The sequence below is a fragment of the Suricata suricatta genome, chromosome 8 (genome assembly GCF_006229205.1).
Source record: "Suricata suricatta isolate VVHF042 chromosome 8, meerkat_22Aug2017_6uvM2_HiC, whole genome shotgun sequence".
NCBI classification, from domain to species: Eukaryota; Metazoa; Chordata; class Mammalia; order Carnivora; family Herpestidae; genus Suricata; species Suricata suricatta.
In genome coordinates this window covers 49,367,463-49,383,523 of record NC_043707.1, presented here as the reverse complement: position 1 = coordinate 49,383,523, position 16,061 = coordinate 49,367,463, and the positions used below count along the sequence as shown (strand labels likewise).

Genomic DNA, 16,061 nt, shown 5'->3' with positions numbered 1-16,061 from the left:
ACGGTTTCTTTTAAAAGTATAACTAAAAACTAGCCTTTTCTGTTTTGTTCTCCCCATGATTTCAAAAATAAAAATAGCCAATTAAGAAATTGGTCTTGTCCTTTTCCATCCTAAAATGGTACAGAGACTATGTCAAAATTTTACTGAGGATTCGCTTTGTAATTGGGAGCTGAAAAAATATGATTCTGTCTTGGACTCAGTCTTTCAAATCTTTACCCCTTTAATTCACATGCTTGCACACGCACACATGTGCACACACACAAACTGGTGGTAAGGTCAGGAAGGGGGTGGTGCCTTAAAGGAACAGGGATTATTTGACTCTTATATTTCCATTATAGCAGTACTATCCACATACCCCAACTGTGTCATCATTTACAGTGGTTGGAGTTAGGCCACAAGTAAACCCCAGGGCTCCGAACTCTGCTCAGAACACTTGCCGGCCGATACCAGCACAGCCTAGAGCATAAGGCTGAGTGAGTTCTGGATCCTGCACGTGGACGGTCTGACGAAGGAAACGTCACCTTTTCCGCACTGAAACATTCTTCTGTATTAAACCCCATTTTGCTTTATCATCTTGAGGGGGTTTCTGTTTGCTTTCTGTTTTGTTTTGTTTTGTTTTTTAAGCATAGCCATTGAATTGTAAATTTCCCTTTTTTTTCAAATGGGTTCCTCTTTGTGGATGATGATGGTAACCTAGCTCCTAAAAAAAAAGAAGAAAAGAGAAAGAAAACCTGCGTCTGATGAAATAATTTTTAAAAATTGATAAGCGACAGTAGTTTTCATGACTAGATTGGACTTGAAAGCTTAAATTATATAGCACTGTGCTGTGGTGTTTTGAGAAAGTTTCCTGGATGCTGGATTAATACCTCATTTTTGGTGTTCGTTGTAAAACGTCCCAGGAAACTTTTCCAAGTCTGTGTGGTAAAGGAATTGCTAATATCACTCTGTTACCTGCATGTAATCTGTGATGCTGATACGTCAGGTCCCTCCCAGTAGAGCTGAGAGAACAGGGAAGCCAAGGAATATCTTTCCACACCCTTCCAGCTTTTTGGATCTGTCGTGGCAACCCAGGCCCAAAGCCAGACTCCAACACCAGGCCCTATTCCCTACGTCCCTTCTCTCTCAGGCCTGAAGCCCTCCAAGCGTGAGAGGGACAGAAAGGAAGGTGACAGCAGCTGAATGGAGACTAGAGGAAAGGGTGGGATTTGGCAGCAGGTAGAAGGGATTTTGTCCTCACCTGGTTGTGAGTGCCTCCACCCTCCTCACCACCAGTAACGGAGTGTTCAGACCACAGTCATAGGATATAACGTGAAGATACTTTGTGTCCTTTTCTTATCTAGAACCACCTTGTTACATCCCTAATATGTAAACTCACCAAATTACCTGCTTCCCATATTTTAGAAATGCAAACACCATAACAGACAGAAAGGACAAGCTGTACCTGCCTGCAGTACAAGCATGCATAAGCAGAGGCAGCAGCAGCAGCGCGGTGGTTAAGGACATGGCCGTTAAAGCCAGGCTCCCGGGGTTTAAATGCTACCTCTTTAAAAAAAAATTTTTTTTTAATGTATTCATATTTGAAAGGAGGAGACACAGAATTCTAGGAGACTCTAGGCTCAGAGCTGTCTGCACAGAGCCCAACACGGGGCTCAAACCCACAGACCGCAAGATCATGATCCAAGCTGACGTCGGATGCTTAACCAACTGAGCCACCCAGGCGCCCCTAAACCCTACTTGCTAAATGAGTAATTTGGAACAGGTTACTTCGCCACTGTTTAATAGTTTTCTCATCTGCAAATTGAAAATGATAACACTACCTTAGAAGCTTATAAAATTTGAATAATCTAATGTGATCACAAATGCTTACAACAATGGCTAATACATAGTTAGCTCTACATCAGTAATTGTCCTCGTTAATATTATACCGGGTCCCCCTCTGTGATGTCGTTGCTACTTGTAGGTGGCTCAAGCGCCAGTCAGATCTGTGGGCAGCAGGTTCTATTTGTACAAGCACCACCACCTTTCATGTGTAACTACTAGCAAATCTCCCTCCTGAATAGTTGTAAAAAGCAAAGTCCTGATTTTTTTTCTTCTTTCCCAGGCCCAGCACAGAGATACCTTCATTGAAGAGCGCTATGGAAAATACAACATCAGCGATCCTTTAATGGCTCTGCAGAGAGACTTTGAAACACTGAAGGAGAAAAATGATGGCGAGAAGCAGCCAGTTTGCACGAACCCACTGTCTGTTCTGAAGGCGGTGATCAAACAGTGCAAGGCCATGCAGGAGCACATGCTGTCACAGCTGGCCGCAGCTGAGAGCAGGCACCGGAAAGTACGTTCACGGGGCTGCCCTGTGCCCAGCAACTCTTAGGAAGGCTTGATAAAATAATACCTGGTCCTTTGTTGTCAGCTGCTGGTTTCCATGGTAACTCAACGAGGAGGTCTCCCGTTGTCAGAGTCCCTCAGTTTACCCCCGGAACCAAGAGTTATTCAAAATGTTCAATTTAGAGAGGATGCCAGACCCATTACTTCAGACGGCATTCCTTCCCGGTAGCCACTCCAGAGCCCTGGCTATGTTTTTTCAGCTCTTGATCATCCAGACTTTGGCAACAGGCTGGGGTTTGGCCAACCTTGTAGGTGAACAGAGCGTTCCCTATTTGCTTACTTAAGTGATAAATAACACGACTAGCAGGTATTTGGGGAATGCTGTAAGAGAGGGAGGATTTACCTGAATATAAACATGGAAGTCAACAGATTATTTTCACGTGTTCCTACTTTTGAGTTTCACTGCATTTTACTTTTCATAAAATTCTAAACAGTTCCTAAGATTGTTTACCTTAAAGCTGTTTGAACCTATTAGGAAAGTGTGTGTGTGTGTGTGTGTGTGTGTGTGTGTGTGTGTGTGTGTGTCTGGCTCCAGGTCTTACAGCCCCTAGTTAGGAAGGCAAACCTGTGCTTTCCTTTGCCTCATCTCATTGGAATTCTAATGCTTATGATTTTATTCCCCGACCTGTCATTTACCACTCAAATCTGGCCTGTAAAAGATGCTTGGCTAGAATCTACATTTTCTAAAACTATTGGTTTATATTTATACCAGCAAGGGAGACATCAACACATCTAGTAGGAAGCATTTTTGTCCTGAAAAGTGGGGTCAGCGGCTGCAAACTGATGACTTAGTTTACTTTTATGATTGCCTGCATTAAAGAGCCATCTGCTTCAGAGGCACCTGACAAATTGCTTAGGTATCGGTCTTGCCTGGGATTTCTCTTACTCTTCACAGTGTCCACATGAAAGGCCAGAGTAGAGATTCTTAACCACAGATGGGCCTCAGATGCTCCACGATCTCCCAGAAAATAGACACAATGCCAAAAGTATATGCATTTTTGTAGAATGTGGATTTTTTCCCCATATCTCAGAGTTGTCCAAGACACAGAAGAGTTTAACCTCTGGTCTAGAATAAAGTGAACTTAAAATATTTGTGCCCAACTTAAAATGTATCAGTGGGTTTGGCTTAGTTGTCTAAATTTGGGGGGCTTTTACATAATCCTCTAAGAAAGGCTCCCCAACATCCTTGTCTGATAGGCAGGCCTTTGGCCCCTACTACAGGAAGCAGTTGAACTGTGCGGAATGGCTGGCTGGCCGTCTTGCCTGTGAAAGGTGTGGTGTGGGGATGATTTGTGGCTCTAGGTGATGAGGGAGAGGAAGAAGTTGAAATAATTCAAAACTCTTTAATACTATATCGCAGTGTAAGATCCTTTAAGTGAGCGTTACATATTTTAAATCAACTGCCTATCTTTTTGTAAGTGTCTTATAAACAAAGCACTGACTTTGTTACAAATCATAGTACCTAGGGGCTTATAATTAGGGTGCTTATTGTCCCTGTTTGCCCAAGACAGTCCAGTTGATGTCTGTCACCTTACGGTAGTCATGAAGAATACCCTCTTTGACTCTCAGAAGTGCTGTGGTTTGAACAGTAAATTATATGGTTACTCTGCTCATTGTGAACATAGCGTTCCCTGGTCCGCCTCTCCCCATTCCTTCTCGATATTTAGAGACAACCACTTTTTTCCTTTTGGCCATTTATTTTGGTAGGTAAATTCCATATTTCTAAATGGTATACTATTCCCCCCCTTATTAATTTTTTTAAATGTTTATTTATTTATTTTTGAGAGTGGGAGAGGGGCAGAGAGAGAGGGAGACTGAATCCCAAGCAGGCTCCATGCTGTCAGCACAGAGCCCGATGCTGGGCCCGAACTCACCAACTGTGAGATCATGACCTGAGCCTAAATCAAGAGTTGGATGTTCAACCACTGAGCCACCCAAGACCCCCCCGCCCTTATCAATTCTTGACACTTAAATTGCTTCCTCTCATTATAGATGCAGATTTATCCTACACCCTGCCTCCCTTTCCACCCCACCATCTTCCCAAAACAAACAGCTCCCTTTCCTTACCCTCACTCTCTGTCGAATCTGGTATTCCCAAATCCTGAGACTGTCACATTCTCTTTCCTCTGAGGATAAACAACTACCTAATGCCTGGGCAGTAGATGCCTAACACTCTTTGTACAGAAATCAGGTGGTAGGGGCAAGTAACTTCTGGAAAATACAGATTTTGAGGCAGTCTTCTTGTTTCCTATCCAACATCTGACCTCTGCTCCCCGTCTTCCGGGCCCAGCAAGGGGAGTCGGCTTCCTCCCCTACGCCAAAGCGGCCACTGCAACTCCTGCCTCCTTCCCTCTTTTAACATTTCTTGTCTGCTCCAGTCTCTCTGTCTTCATGGGTGTTTATCTTTTCATTCCATTTCTATAATTTTAGAGAGCTTTCCAGAGGGAGAGGAGATGATCTACCACCCTTAGCCGAAAGCTTGTCTTTCTACTAATCCAAAATTTTAGAGGTTGTTTTTCTTTTGTTTTGTTTTGTTTTTCAGTAATCTCTACACCCAACATAGGGCTCGAACTTACAACCCTGAGATCAAGAGTCAGATGCTCTCGTAACTGAGCCAGCTAGTTGCCCAGGTTACAGGTTTTTTTTTTTTTAACAGGATGGAAGTATACTAAGCTGTTTTCATTTTAGTAAATGAAAACATTTTGTGTCTAAAGAGGAGTTTCATGTGCCAGAAACTTTTCTCCCTCAGTTCACGAGAATCATTCGTGAAGAGATAGGATGAGAAATGGTCAGGGGATGGCAGTGCTCTGCCCTAGAGGTCTGGGCCAGGGTAAGTCTGCAGGAGGAGTGGAAGCTGCTAGAAAATCCCTTGCCTTTCAGAATACTACAGTTATGGGTGGGATTATGTGGGAAATGCCCCTTTATATTTTTTTATCTGTACATTATTTTTTTACTTTATTATTTTTTAATATAATGTATTGTCAAGTTAGCTAACACATAGTGTATTCACTGTGCTCTTGGCTTCGGGAGAAGATTCCCATGATTCATCACCTACATATTACACCCAGTGCTCATCCCAGCAAGTGCCCTCCTCGATGCCTATCACCCATTTTCCCACTCTCCCCCATCAACTCTCAGTTTGTTCTCTCTATATAAGAGTCTCTTGTGATTTGCCTCCTTCCCTCTCCATTTGAAACTATTTTTTTTCCCTTCCCTTCCCCCATGGTCTTCTGTTAAGTTCTCAAGATCCACATATGAGTAAGAGCATATATCTGTCTTTCTTTGATTTACTTATTTCATTTAGCATAATACCCTCCAGTTCCATCCACATTGCTGCAACTGGCAGGATTTCATTCTTTGTCATTGCCTAGTAGTATGATATTGTATATATAAACCACATCTTCTTGATCCATTCATCAGCTAATAGACATTTAGGCTCTTACCATGATTCGGCTGTTGTTGAAAGTGCTGCTATAAACGTTGGGGTGCATGTGCCCCTATGAATCTCTTGTATCCTTTGGCTAAATTCCTAACAGTGCTATTGCTGGGTCATAGGGTAGTTCTATTTTTAATGTTTTGAGGAACCTCCACACTGTTTTCCAGAGCGACTGCACCAGTTTGCATTCCCACCATCAGTGCAAGAGGGTTCCTGTTTCTCCACATCCTCGCTAACATCTGTTGTTGCCCGAGTTGTTAATTTTAGCCACCCTGACTGGTGGGAGGTGGTATCTCAATGTGGTTTTGATTTGAAGGGAAATGTCCCTTTAAATTTGCACAGTATTCGCCTTCAAATTGGGCTTAATCCTTTGGTGCCAGGATAAGTGGAATGGGGTAGGCAGGTTAATTAAAAGGCCTTGTGAAAAATCTCTACATATGATCCCAAGTGTTGAACCTTTTTACATGTAGGATGAGCTCAGAGAGTCTTTCCTCCTCTTAGCTAACTATATATAAAATGCGTATTACTGACTAAGCAAGGCACGGCGATTTGAGCTCCGGGGAAGGATATCAGCTTTCAGCTTATAGCTTACCGTGGTCCTGTCTTGCTTCATCACCTACACCCATCGCCTATTCTGGGCAAATGATCTGCTAGACCTATTCATGCTTGGAAACTTTCTCAACCCCTATAGCCAATTAGGTGCTCACTTCTATTTACATACCACTTTGTGCCTCCTGAAATAAAGCACGGTTTTCTAGCACACAACTCACATCCCTTGTACCCCGCTGGATAATGTGATCCTTGATGGCCCTGACTGGGATGCACTGATTGTCTCTGCAACTATCTTAGGTGCTTAGATAGGCGCTTAGTATTTAATTGTATTACAAGTGTGTTTCCCTGATACATGGAATTTTTTTTTTTTAATTCTTTAAAGGTGATCCTAGACCTTGAAGAAGAAAGGCAGAGGCACGCACAGGACACAGCAGAAGGAGATGATGTCACCTACATGCTGGAGAAGGAGAGAGAGCGGCTGACCCAGCAGGTAGATAGGCGGAAGGCTCACGGCACGATTTGCCTGGAACAGCATTTCGCAAGATTGTTCTGCAGGGGGTAAATTAGTGTTGCCAAAAAACAAAGGGCTTTGTGGTCAAATCTGGGAATTGCTGTATTAAAAAAAAGTTCAATAGGTTTCTGATTCAATTTGTTGGACCCCACAGTACAGAATAGCACATTGTGCGTCTTAAGAACAAGTTGGGTATTCTGAGTTTGGCCAGTCTACATTTTCATAGAATCTTGTTTTGACATAGATCACTCACTGTGGGACTGTCATTCTATAGAACCGTACTCTGGGAGCACTAGCTTCAAACTCTCAAACATTTTGACTTAGGAATCCTAGTAAGAAATACATTTTCTATCACAGCCTAGTAAATATACATACATAAACACATGCCTGACATAAAAATCTGACGAAATCCCATATAATCCTTACTGGTTACAGTACCCAGTCTTTTTTTTTTTTTTTTTATCATGGCTCATGAGATTAGTCTCCTCATCCAATGAGTCTCAGAGTTTGAAAAACACCGACCAATAGGGTTCCATGAGCTCTTTCCTTCTTGCTCAGAGTTTCTCTGCCTTTTTAAAAAAAATTTTTTTTAATGTTTATTTAATGTTGAGAGTGACAGCAGGAGTGGAGGAGGAGCAGAGAGAGAGAGAGAGACAGAGAGAGAGACACACACAGAATCGGAAGCACAGCTCAGAGCCTGATGCGGGACTCAAACCCATGAACAATGAGATCATGACCTGAGCCAAAGTTGGCCACTCAACTGACTAAGCCACCCAGGCGCCCTGAGTTTCTTTGCCTTAAATACGGTTGGGATGATAATTAAATAGACTGTATTTGCATAACAAGTAGAGTTTAAGTGCAACTATTTATTTTTTAAGATCAGAAAGATGGATTACTGAAGCTTTCAAAATGATGTGCCCAGAGTAACGTGCAAAAGTGTTGAACCACTGTATTGTACACCTGAGACACACAGAACAACACTGTGTGTTCACTATAAGGAGTTAAAATCAATAAGTCATTCTGTTTTCATCCATGAAACCTGGCGTGTATGGCTTCCGGTTTTGTTTTGTTTTAATTTTTTAAGGTTTATTCATTTTTCAGAGACAGAGACCTGGGGTGGGAGTGGCGGGGTGGCAGAGAGAGAGGGAGACACAGAGTCCACCGAAGCAGGCTCCAGGCTCTGAGCCCTCACACAGAGCTCCATGGGGCTCAGGCTCACAAACTGTGAGATCATGACCTGAGCCAAAGTCGGACGCTTAACCGACTGGGCCACCCAGGCGCCCCAGCTTCTGGTTCTCTGCATCGGTGGGTTCTAATCTTCTGAGCGCTCCACAGAGCTACATATTCCCGCCGATCACAGTACGGGAACCAAAGTGCCTCCTCGACCACCAGAGAAAGACTAAACCATAGCGTGTCCATTTCCACGGGAGGGGCGGTAAGACCTCAGAAATACCCCGCATCGGTGGCAGCGGGGAGCTAGCCAGGAACTGCCCAGGGTAGGAGAGTTGCTGCCCGGCCCTTCGTTGTCTCACTCTAACCCCCATGGGTGGCGGCCTTCTTTTCCAGCTGGAGTTTGAGAAGTCCCAAGTGAAGAAGTTTGAGAAGGAGCAGAAGAGGCTGTCCAGTCAGCTGGAGGAGGAGCGCTCCCGCCACAAGCAGCTCTCATCCGTGCTGGTGCTCGAGTGCAAGAAGGCCACGAGCAAGGCGGCCGAGGAGGGGCAGCGGGCGGGCGAGCTGAGCCGGAAGCTGGAGAAGGAGAAGGGCCGCGTGTGCCAGCTGGAGGAGGAGCTGGCGGCCGAGCGCAGACGGGGCCTGCAGACCGAGGCCCGGGTGGAGAAGCAGCTGTCCGAGTTCGACATCGAAAGGGAGCAGCTGAGGGCCAAACTGAACCGGGAAGAGAACCGGACCAGGACTCTGAAGGAAGAGATGGAAAGTCTGAAGAAGATCGTGAAGGATCTGGAGGCTTCCCACCAGCATGGTTGCCCTACCGAGCAGTCCAAGAAACCCGTAACCGTGTCGCAGGGCACGGCGACGGAGCCGCCCGTGCTGGTGTCTGTATTCTGCCAAACAGAAGGTTTCCAGGCGGAACGAACCCACGGGAGCAACGCGGCCAAGGTGCCCACCGCTGGGCCGCCTGCCCCCACCACTCCCACTTACTCTTATGCAAAAACCAATGGCCATTTTGAGCCAGAGATTCAAACTGCCAAGGAGACGGTTCCGGGCAGCGTCGTGGAACCCCAAGTGCCTGCACGAGAGAGATCTGTGGGGCTGGGCCAAGAGAGAGCAGTGGAGAACGGCGGGTGCGCTGTGGGACTCGAGACTCCTGTCCCGGCACCTGGTCACCTGCCGTCTGGCGGGGGCTCGCTCTCTCCCAGCAGCACCGCCTCCTCCTCTCTCACATCCTCTCCTTGCTCCTCCCCAGTGCTAACGAAGCGCCTATTGGGGTCCTCGGCCAGCAGCCCCGGCTACCAGTCATCCTACCAAGTAGGGATCAACCAGCGGTTCCACGCAGCTAGACACAAATTCCAGTCCCAGGCAGATCAGGACCAGCAGGCCAGCGGCCTGCAGAGCCCTCCATCCAGGGACCTGTCACCCACGCTCCTAGACAACTCTGCCGCCAAGCAGCTGGCCCGCAACACGGTCACTCAGGTGCTCTCCAGGTTCACGAGCCAGCAAGGGCCGATCAAGGCCGTCTCCCCCAACAGCTCTCCCTTTGGCACAGACTACCGGAATCTGGCCAGCACCACCACCTCTAGAGGGGACACCAGCCATTCCCCTACTCCAGGGAAAGTGTCCAGTCCACTGAGCCCTCTATCTCCAGGGATCAAGTCCCCCACCATCCCCAGAGCTGAGAGAGGACACCCTCCACCCATCCCACCAAAAAAACCTGGCCTCACACCTTCTCCGTCCACTACCACTCCATTGACCAAAACCCCTTCCCAGGCCTCCTCCTTGGCCACCACAGAAGACCTGGCCAGCAGCTGCTCCTCCAATGCCGTCGTGGCTAACGGCAAGGACGTCGAGATCCTTCTGCCCACTAGCAGTTAGTCCCTGGCGGGAGGCTCCCCATCCAACATTCCACCGGATTTCGTCCAAGAGCTCAGAGTCAAACCGTTGAGTCAGATCATGTTATTTATTTTGATAGTAGCTGAAACCATCTGTATAATACATTTAGTGTGTTTCACCTTTTTGTAATTTTTTAAGTAGAAACCGAGTCGTTTGGATTTGTATGACTCACACCTTCGTACTAACGCTGGAAGGGCACCTCAAAGACATCTCCAGCTCAGCAGAATCGCCGTCCTGTTATGATGGAGAAAGCTAATTGAGAACCAGGTGACGATTTGCTATTTTGGGACTAGAATCACTCAACATTCATTTTGAATTATGCAGAAAGTGGTTCGTGCCGATTTTCATTCCAGATGAACGTGTTTAAAAAGTGCCTGAAATAAGACTGCCACATGAATGTGATTCTGCAGCGAAAACACAAAAATGAACCATCTAATTGCAGAAAATGAGATCCTCCGTGAATCCTGAATGTTAGAAACCAACCCTGCTTTCGATCCTCTTTTTACTGTTTTTAACGTAAGCTCTGTGTCCAGAACCAAGGCTGCGTCGGTAGGACAGGAGTCCTGAAGGTGGGTGCGGACTGCCCACAACGCTAAGCCTTTTAGAGCCCTTGCGAAACCCTCCCAAGCAGTAAGCAGCTGGGGTACTGATTTCCTTGCACTTCTGAGAAATCAGGTCACTCCCAGCTTCCTGCATAAATTCTTGACTAGAATGAAATTGCATCTCCTTTCAAAAAAATGTCTCCAGGCATCTACTGTTGTGTAAGGAACTTCTGATTCCGACCGCTATTACTTGAATAGGAAATGGCGACTCATTCTGTATAAAAGTTTTGCAACAGAATGAGATCCTTATTCTGTAATCAAAAAGCAATAACTTAAAATTCACTCTCTTGGTAATATTATAAGGCAGACTTATACAGGTTTTACCAAGTGTACACTTCTCCGAGCTGCCAGCACTTGGTGTCTGTATCTGTGGAACCAAATTAACTTTTCCCTAAATGGAATATATCTGTATAGATGCACACCCCTTTACGTGTTTAACATACACACACTTACACACATAAATATTAGTGTGATTATATCTTTGGAGTTTGCAATATAGCATAAAGGACGAGTAGACATGCACATTAAGATTACCTGTCACCGCAACTAGATGGGGCTGGGACCCAGTCAGTCAAAGGAGGAATCTTGTCCCCGGGGACATGGGGCAGTTCCAGATGAAGTCAGGTCTTCAGCATCCCGAAAAGCCAGAGCCAAACTCCCCCCAGCGTCACAAAACTCCACTGGCCATATGCATGAGTGAAACAGGTCTCGACCAAGCGCTGTAAGACAGCTAGGAGAGGGGAAGCTGCAGCAAACATAAGTCCAGACCCCTGTGGAAGGAAAGGGCCTCCCTGTTCAGCTCCAGGAGCTGCTTGCTGCCATGTGATAGGCTAGCCCGGGGTTACCAGCTCAAGTTTTCAGGAAGGCCAGATTTTTGTAGAAACATTGTCATTTTTAAATATCAAGACAGCTTCAAAAACAATTTTAAACTGCTGGTTAAACACTGGTGCAGCTGGGTTTAGCTCAGAAGCTGCGAAGTTGCAACCATGTTCGTTCTAGAAACTTCCGTCATTTCGATCATTGTGAGTTTGTGAGGACAGACCCCTCCACTCTTCAACTTGTAGGCTAGTTCAGCTGACAGAGGCCATAGAATATAATGAGGATCCTTGTCTTCCAAACAAGACTTTGCAACCCAGCTCAGACAAGGTGCTCTGTGACTGTGGCCAGAGGGATGGACAGGCCTTGGTGTCCTCATGTCATTCTCCCCAGCCAACGTCTACCCAGCAGCCCTAGCCTGCTATAATTTAAATCTCCTTCCTCCCAATCCAAGGTGAATTGATGGGGGACAGACAGGTGATGGAAATCAATGCATAAATCACAATTGGTTTCTCCAGGGCTTACAGTTTGATTAAGGCCAACACAGCAAAAATTAAAACACTACTAGTGGCCCAGGGCATCTACCAGTGATGAAGAAACCGCCCACTGCAATCATGCATTAAATTTTATTCCCACGCATAGCCAAACGAGGTGTTGATGATAACATAGCTGAACTTTCAAAACAGGAGAGGGGGCTATAACCCCGGAGTTATTACCTCTCTTGCTTGAAATGGTAATCTTAAAAGTCGCTTTGTACTCTTCCTTTGTTTTGGCATAGATATATATATAGAGAGAGAAATACTATAAGGAGGTTTATTTCTTAGGAAGTGCACTGAATAATGTATTTCTTTTACAGTGTAATTCGGGGGTGGGGAAATGCAAAAGAAATGTGTATTTTTGCTAGTTGCCTCTCTTCTAAGATAAATAAGCACAATATTGCAATGGATCCAATAATCCAGTTAGGTATTCTAGATTAGTATTTAAGTTCGCTGTAGATTGTGTGTGTGCTAAGTAAAAGTTCCATGATTCATGATTTCAGTATTAACCCATGTTGTGAAAGCTGTGTTACTAGTCAACAGATTATAATGGATGTGCAACACATAACACGAGCATTGACTAAACCGTCGTGTGTAAAGCCAAATGTACCATGCAGAAGTCTTCATCCATTTTTATAGCAGAGCCCATTAAAACAAGTTAAATCATTCCGTCTGGGGGAAATCTAGTCTTGTTTGTACAAAGCGAAGGATGTTGCACAACAGGGCCTGTTTTGTTGGGGAAGGAGCAGGTGGTGTAGAGGAAGCACTCGTCTGTGGCTTCCAGAAACCCAAGTGTAGTCAGTGACCCATCCAGGTTAGGCTCCAAAAGGAGCTGGCGTCTTGGTTTTCTTTAGAACCTTAGAGCTGGCAGAAGCCTGGGCAATAGTCCAGTCTGTACGTTTCAAACCCTGGGGGTTCTGGACCTTTTTGGGAATCTGATAAAAGCTAGACTCCATCCCCAGACAAATGGATATGCCAGTAGGTCGAGTTTGGTTGGTGGCTTCACAGGTCCTGAAGCCGTCCGTGATTCATGTGCCGTAGCTTAAGGACGTCTGATCGTGCCTTGCCCTCTCATTTTACAAGTGACTCTCAGTCCCTTGTCTCTCAGTCCAGAGCTGCTGTGCTACTCTGTTAGCAAGTGAGAGCTGGTTCAAACCGTACGGATGTTTAGATATATTCCGTTTCCAGCATTTAAGCCAATTAATGATCGTCTCAACAAGCACTGGTGCATCTGTCCTCCCAGAACCGCCTCACCGTCGGCAGTGCTGCCTTGTCTTCCCAGCGCGGGTCCCTCTTGCCTGGGGTGGGGTTTGCTCCTCTCCCCTCACTGCACCTGCAGCGTCCCTCCCTCCCACGGACAGCCCTGCAGATCTGTTTGGTTCCAGATCATGTCTCTACCCTTCCCACCCTCTTGGCGGTGGCCTCTTCTCTGCATTTAGCTGCGGAGAGTGTTCTGCCGGTCTCCAGGTCATTTCCTGGGTTATTTGTACTGACGTGGGTGTTATCTAGGGATATCTGTGGGACGAAGTGAGCCTTAGCACCCTCTTGCTCCGCCACGTTCCCCAGAAGTAGCAGTGCTGCCTTGTCGACTAATTTATAAACTGCTCTTCTGATGCTTGGTCTTTGAAACAGAGCTTCAAATGTCTTGAAATGCTGGCTTCAAAATCCGATGAGTTCTCATAATCCTGAGTCTGAAGTAGGCAGCGAGCACTGTTTCGGGGGAGTAATTTTAATGTAGTTGCTGTGAAACCAGTTGAGAAAACGTGAGAGCACCCATCTGCGGCTTGCATATCAATGGCCAACTCACTGATAAAAGCAAAGGAGAAAGGCGATGGGGTAGGGGTTCGCAAACCTTACTGTGCCCTGGGAAGCCTCCTAAAATAAGGGCTCCTGAGGACTGGGACTGGGGGCCTGCCAATGTGGGTGCTCTGAGGCTCGCTTCTCGAGAAACAGTGCCTCACATGGCCCTTTCCTGTTCTTTCACAAGAACTTATCCTCTGCCTCTGACCTGAGGTGATGTCTTAAACGCCTGAATCTGGTTTGCCAGAATGTCAATGATATTCAGAGCCAAGAGTACTTAGTTGGGTCCAAGCACCATGTTACCCCCATGTGCAGATGAGGTCGCTGAGGCCTAGAGACTAGTCTAAGGGCCGTTGGTAAGTGAGAGCGTGCATTTAAGCCCCCAGTGCTTCCCACTTTCCACGACTTGTGTTTCCCAAATTATCTCCGAGGTGCTTGTTGGCCAGAGGCAGGCCCCGGCCTTGGGAACTCTGACTCAGGAATCCAAGGTGGGGCTCTAACCTGAGCGCCTGGGCTGATTCTAAGGCTGGACCAGGTGGAACCCCGCAGACCACACGGCTCCCCCGCTGGCCCTAACCCCTCCCATCCCCAGGAGTGGATTCTCAGACCCAACTAGCGCCAGGAGACTCGGGTCGGCTATGTTGAATGAAACAAAGCATCTTTCTCGTTAATTCCCCTCAAGCAACCGATGATTCTTGAATATTTAAGATGAGCTAGAAAGGTAGCTGTCACGGAAAACACAAGTTTAACCGTGTTCCCTGCCCTCAGGGTACTCATATTCTAGTTGGGTGCAGCAAAACATTAGCACATAAAATGTTAACAGAGACAACTGAATAACGTAAGTGGGGTTTAAATGCCATACAGGTTATTGAAGGTAATGCTGGCAAAAGCGTTATGGTAGTACATAGAGCTCTTTGTGGGCAGATAAAAAGTTAACTAGAAAAGGACCAAGTGTCTTTACTCCTCTCTCCAAAGCACTGGTTTGCTTGGGGTTCTGCAGTATCTCCCTGTGTTTGCATTATGTCTCCCCTGTGTTTGCATTATGTCTCAGTTGGCTTGTCTTAGTCTTCGGATGTGGGCAGACGGGCACCGTAAGTCCCCAAGAACTGAGTCCTGTTTCAGGGAGACTGGCGGATGCAAGGGCTTGGGGCGCGTGCACGGAGGAGCCCCCAGGGCCCAGCACTTCGAAACAGTCCCAAATAACTTGCAGGGAAGACCTAGGAAAAGGCACATAAGGAAAGGACCTCCTTGCAAAAATCCTGCATTACCGTTAAGTGTTCCCTCTTGTCCTCAAAATCTCCAAAAGCAAGAGAGAAATGAAAGCCAAGCCTTGAAAAGAGTCAAATGATGGATACCTGGGTGGCTCAGTCGGTTAAGCATCTGACCTCTGCTCAGGTCATGATCTCAGGGTGCCGGGGTTCGAGCCCCACATCAGGCTCTGTGCTGACAGCTCAGAGCCTGGAGCCGGCTTTGGATTCTGAGTCTCCCTCTCTCTCTGCCCCTCCCCTGCTTGTTCTCTCTCTCTCAAAAATAAATAAGCATTTAAAAAGAATTTTTTTTAAGTCAAATGACTTTTTTTTTAATTTATTTATTTTTTATTGAGAGACAGAGAGAGACAGCATGAAGTCAGCCGCATAACCGATTGAGCCACCCACGCGCCCCTCAAATGACTTTTTTAAAAGCCCTTCTGGGACACCTGCAAGTGACTTCTGGCCTTGGAGGGAAATTTAAGCAGCTTCTCCTCTTCTCCCCATAGCGTGAGTGTTCAGGTTGCTGTCACACCAGAGAACGGGGAGCGTCGTGTGGCTCTCTGCGCCCCAGTGAAATCCTTGCCTCTGGAAACTACCGAAAGTTGGCCTTATCCCCGGGGAGTCAGTTCCCTCCTTAATTTGCCAAGAGTCCCCACTGACTAACTCAACATGGTGGACACTCAGGTCCCCTTCTGAAACGAAGGCTCTATAGCCTGAGCTGCAGGAGATGCTGACAGAAAAGAGCCCTCAGCTCTAGGCCCCATAGAGGAGCTGCCTGAACTGAAAGGAATCAACTTGACCAGGGTCACGTCTCCTTCAAGGCGCGGCTCCTGTCCAGAGACCGATTGGTATGGAATATAAAGATCTGCTCCCTGCCACCCCTTCCTAAATCTAGAGAACCCTGAAGGATCGTCACCTAGTTCAAAACCCCTGCAGGGTTGCTGAGCCCTTTACTGAGACTACCGAAGCCCAGCCTTCCCTCCCTCCCTCCTCCCCTCTCCCCCTCCCTTCCCTTCCTGTGCATCCCAAAGGTTTGTGACCGCCCCCCCACCCAGCCTCTGGCTTCCCAGCCTCCATCTCAGACTCTCCTGTGTTCCTTTAGGTCAT

The 16,061-nt window shown here is 46.6% G+C and overlaps 1 protein-coding gene across 6 annotated transcripts in view; it reads left to right on the top strand.

Annotated features, from left to right (window-relative positions):
• Nucleotides 1-12,573, top strand: part of CTTNBP2NL (CTTNBP2 N-terminal like) — a 52,387-nt gene extending 39,814 nt beyond the window's left edge. For 5 of the 6 annotated variants that reach the window (XM_029948552.1, XM_029948547.1, XM_029948551.1 and 2 more), the window contains exons 4-6: nt 2,102-2,332; nt 6,756-6,863; nt 8,451-10,185. In XM_029948552.1, coding sequence (XP_029804412.1) covers nt 2,102-2,332; nt 6,756-6,863; nt 8,451-9,932 — 1,821 coding nt within the window. In that variant the 3' untranslated portion in view covers nt 9,933-10,185. Of the gene's footprint in view, nt 1-2,101; nt 2,333-6,755; nt 6,864-8,450 lie in introns of all 6 variants that reach the window. The other variant, XM_029948553.1, reaches the window with a different exon arrangement.
• Nucleotides 12,574-16,061: the final 3,488 nt, after the last annotated feature.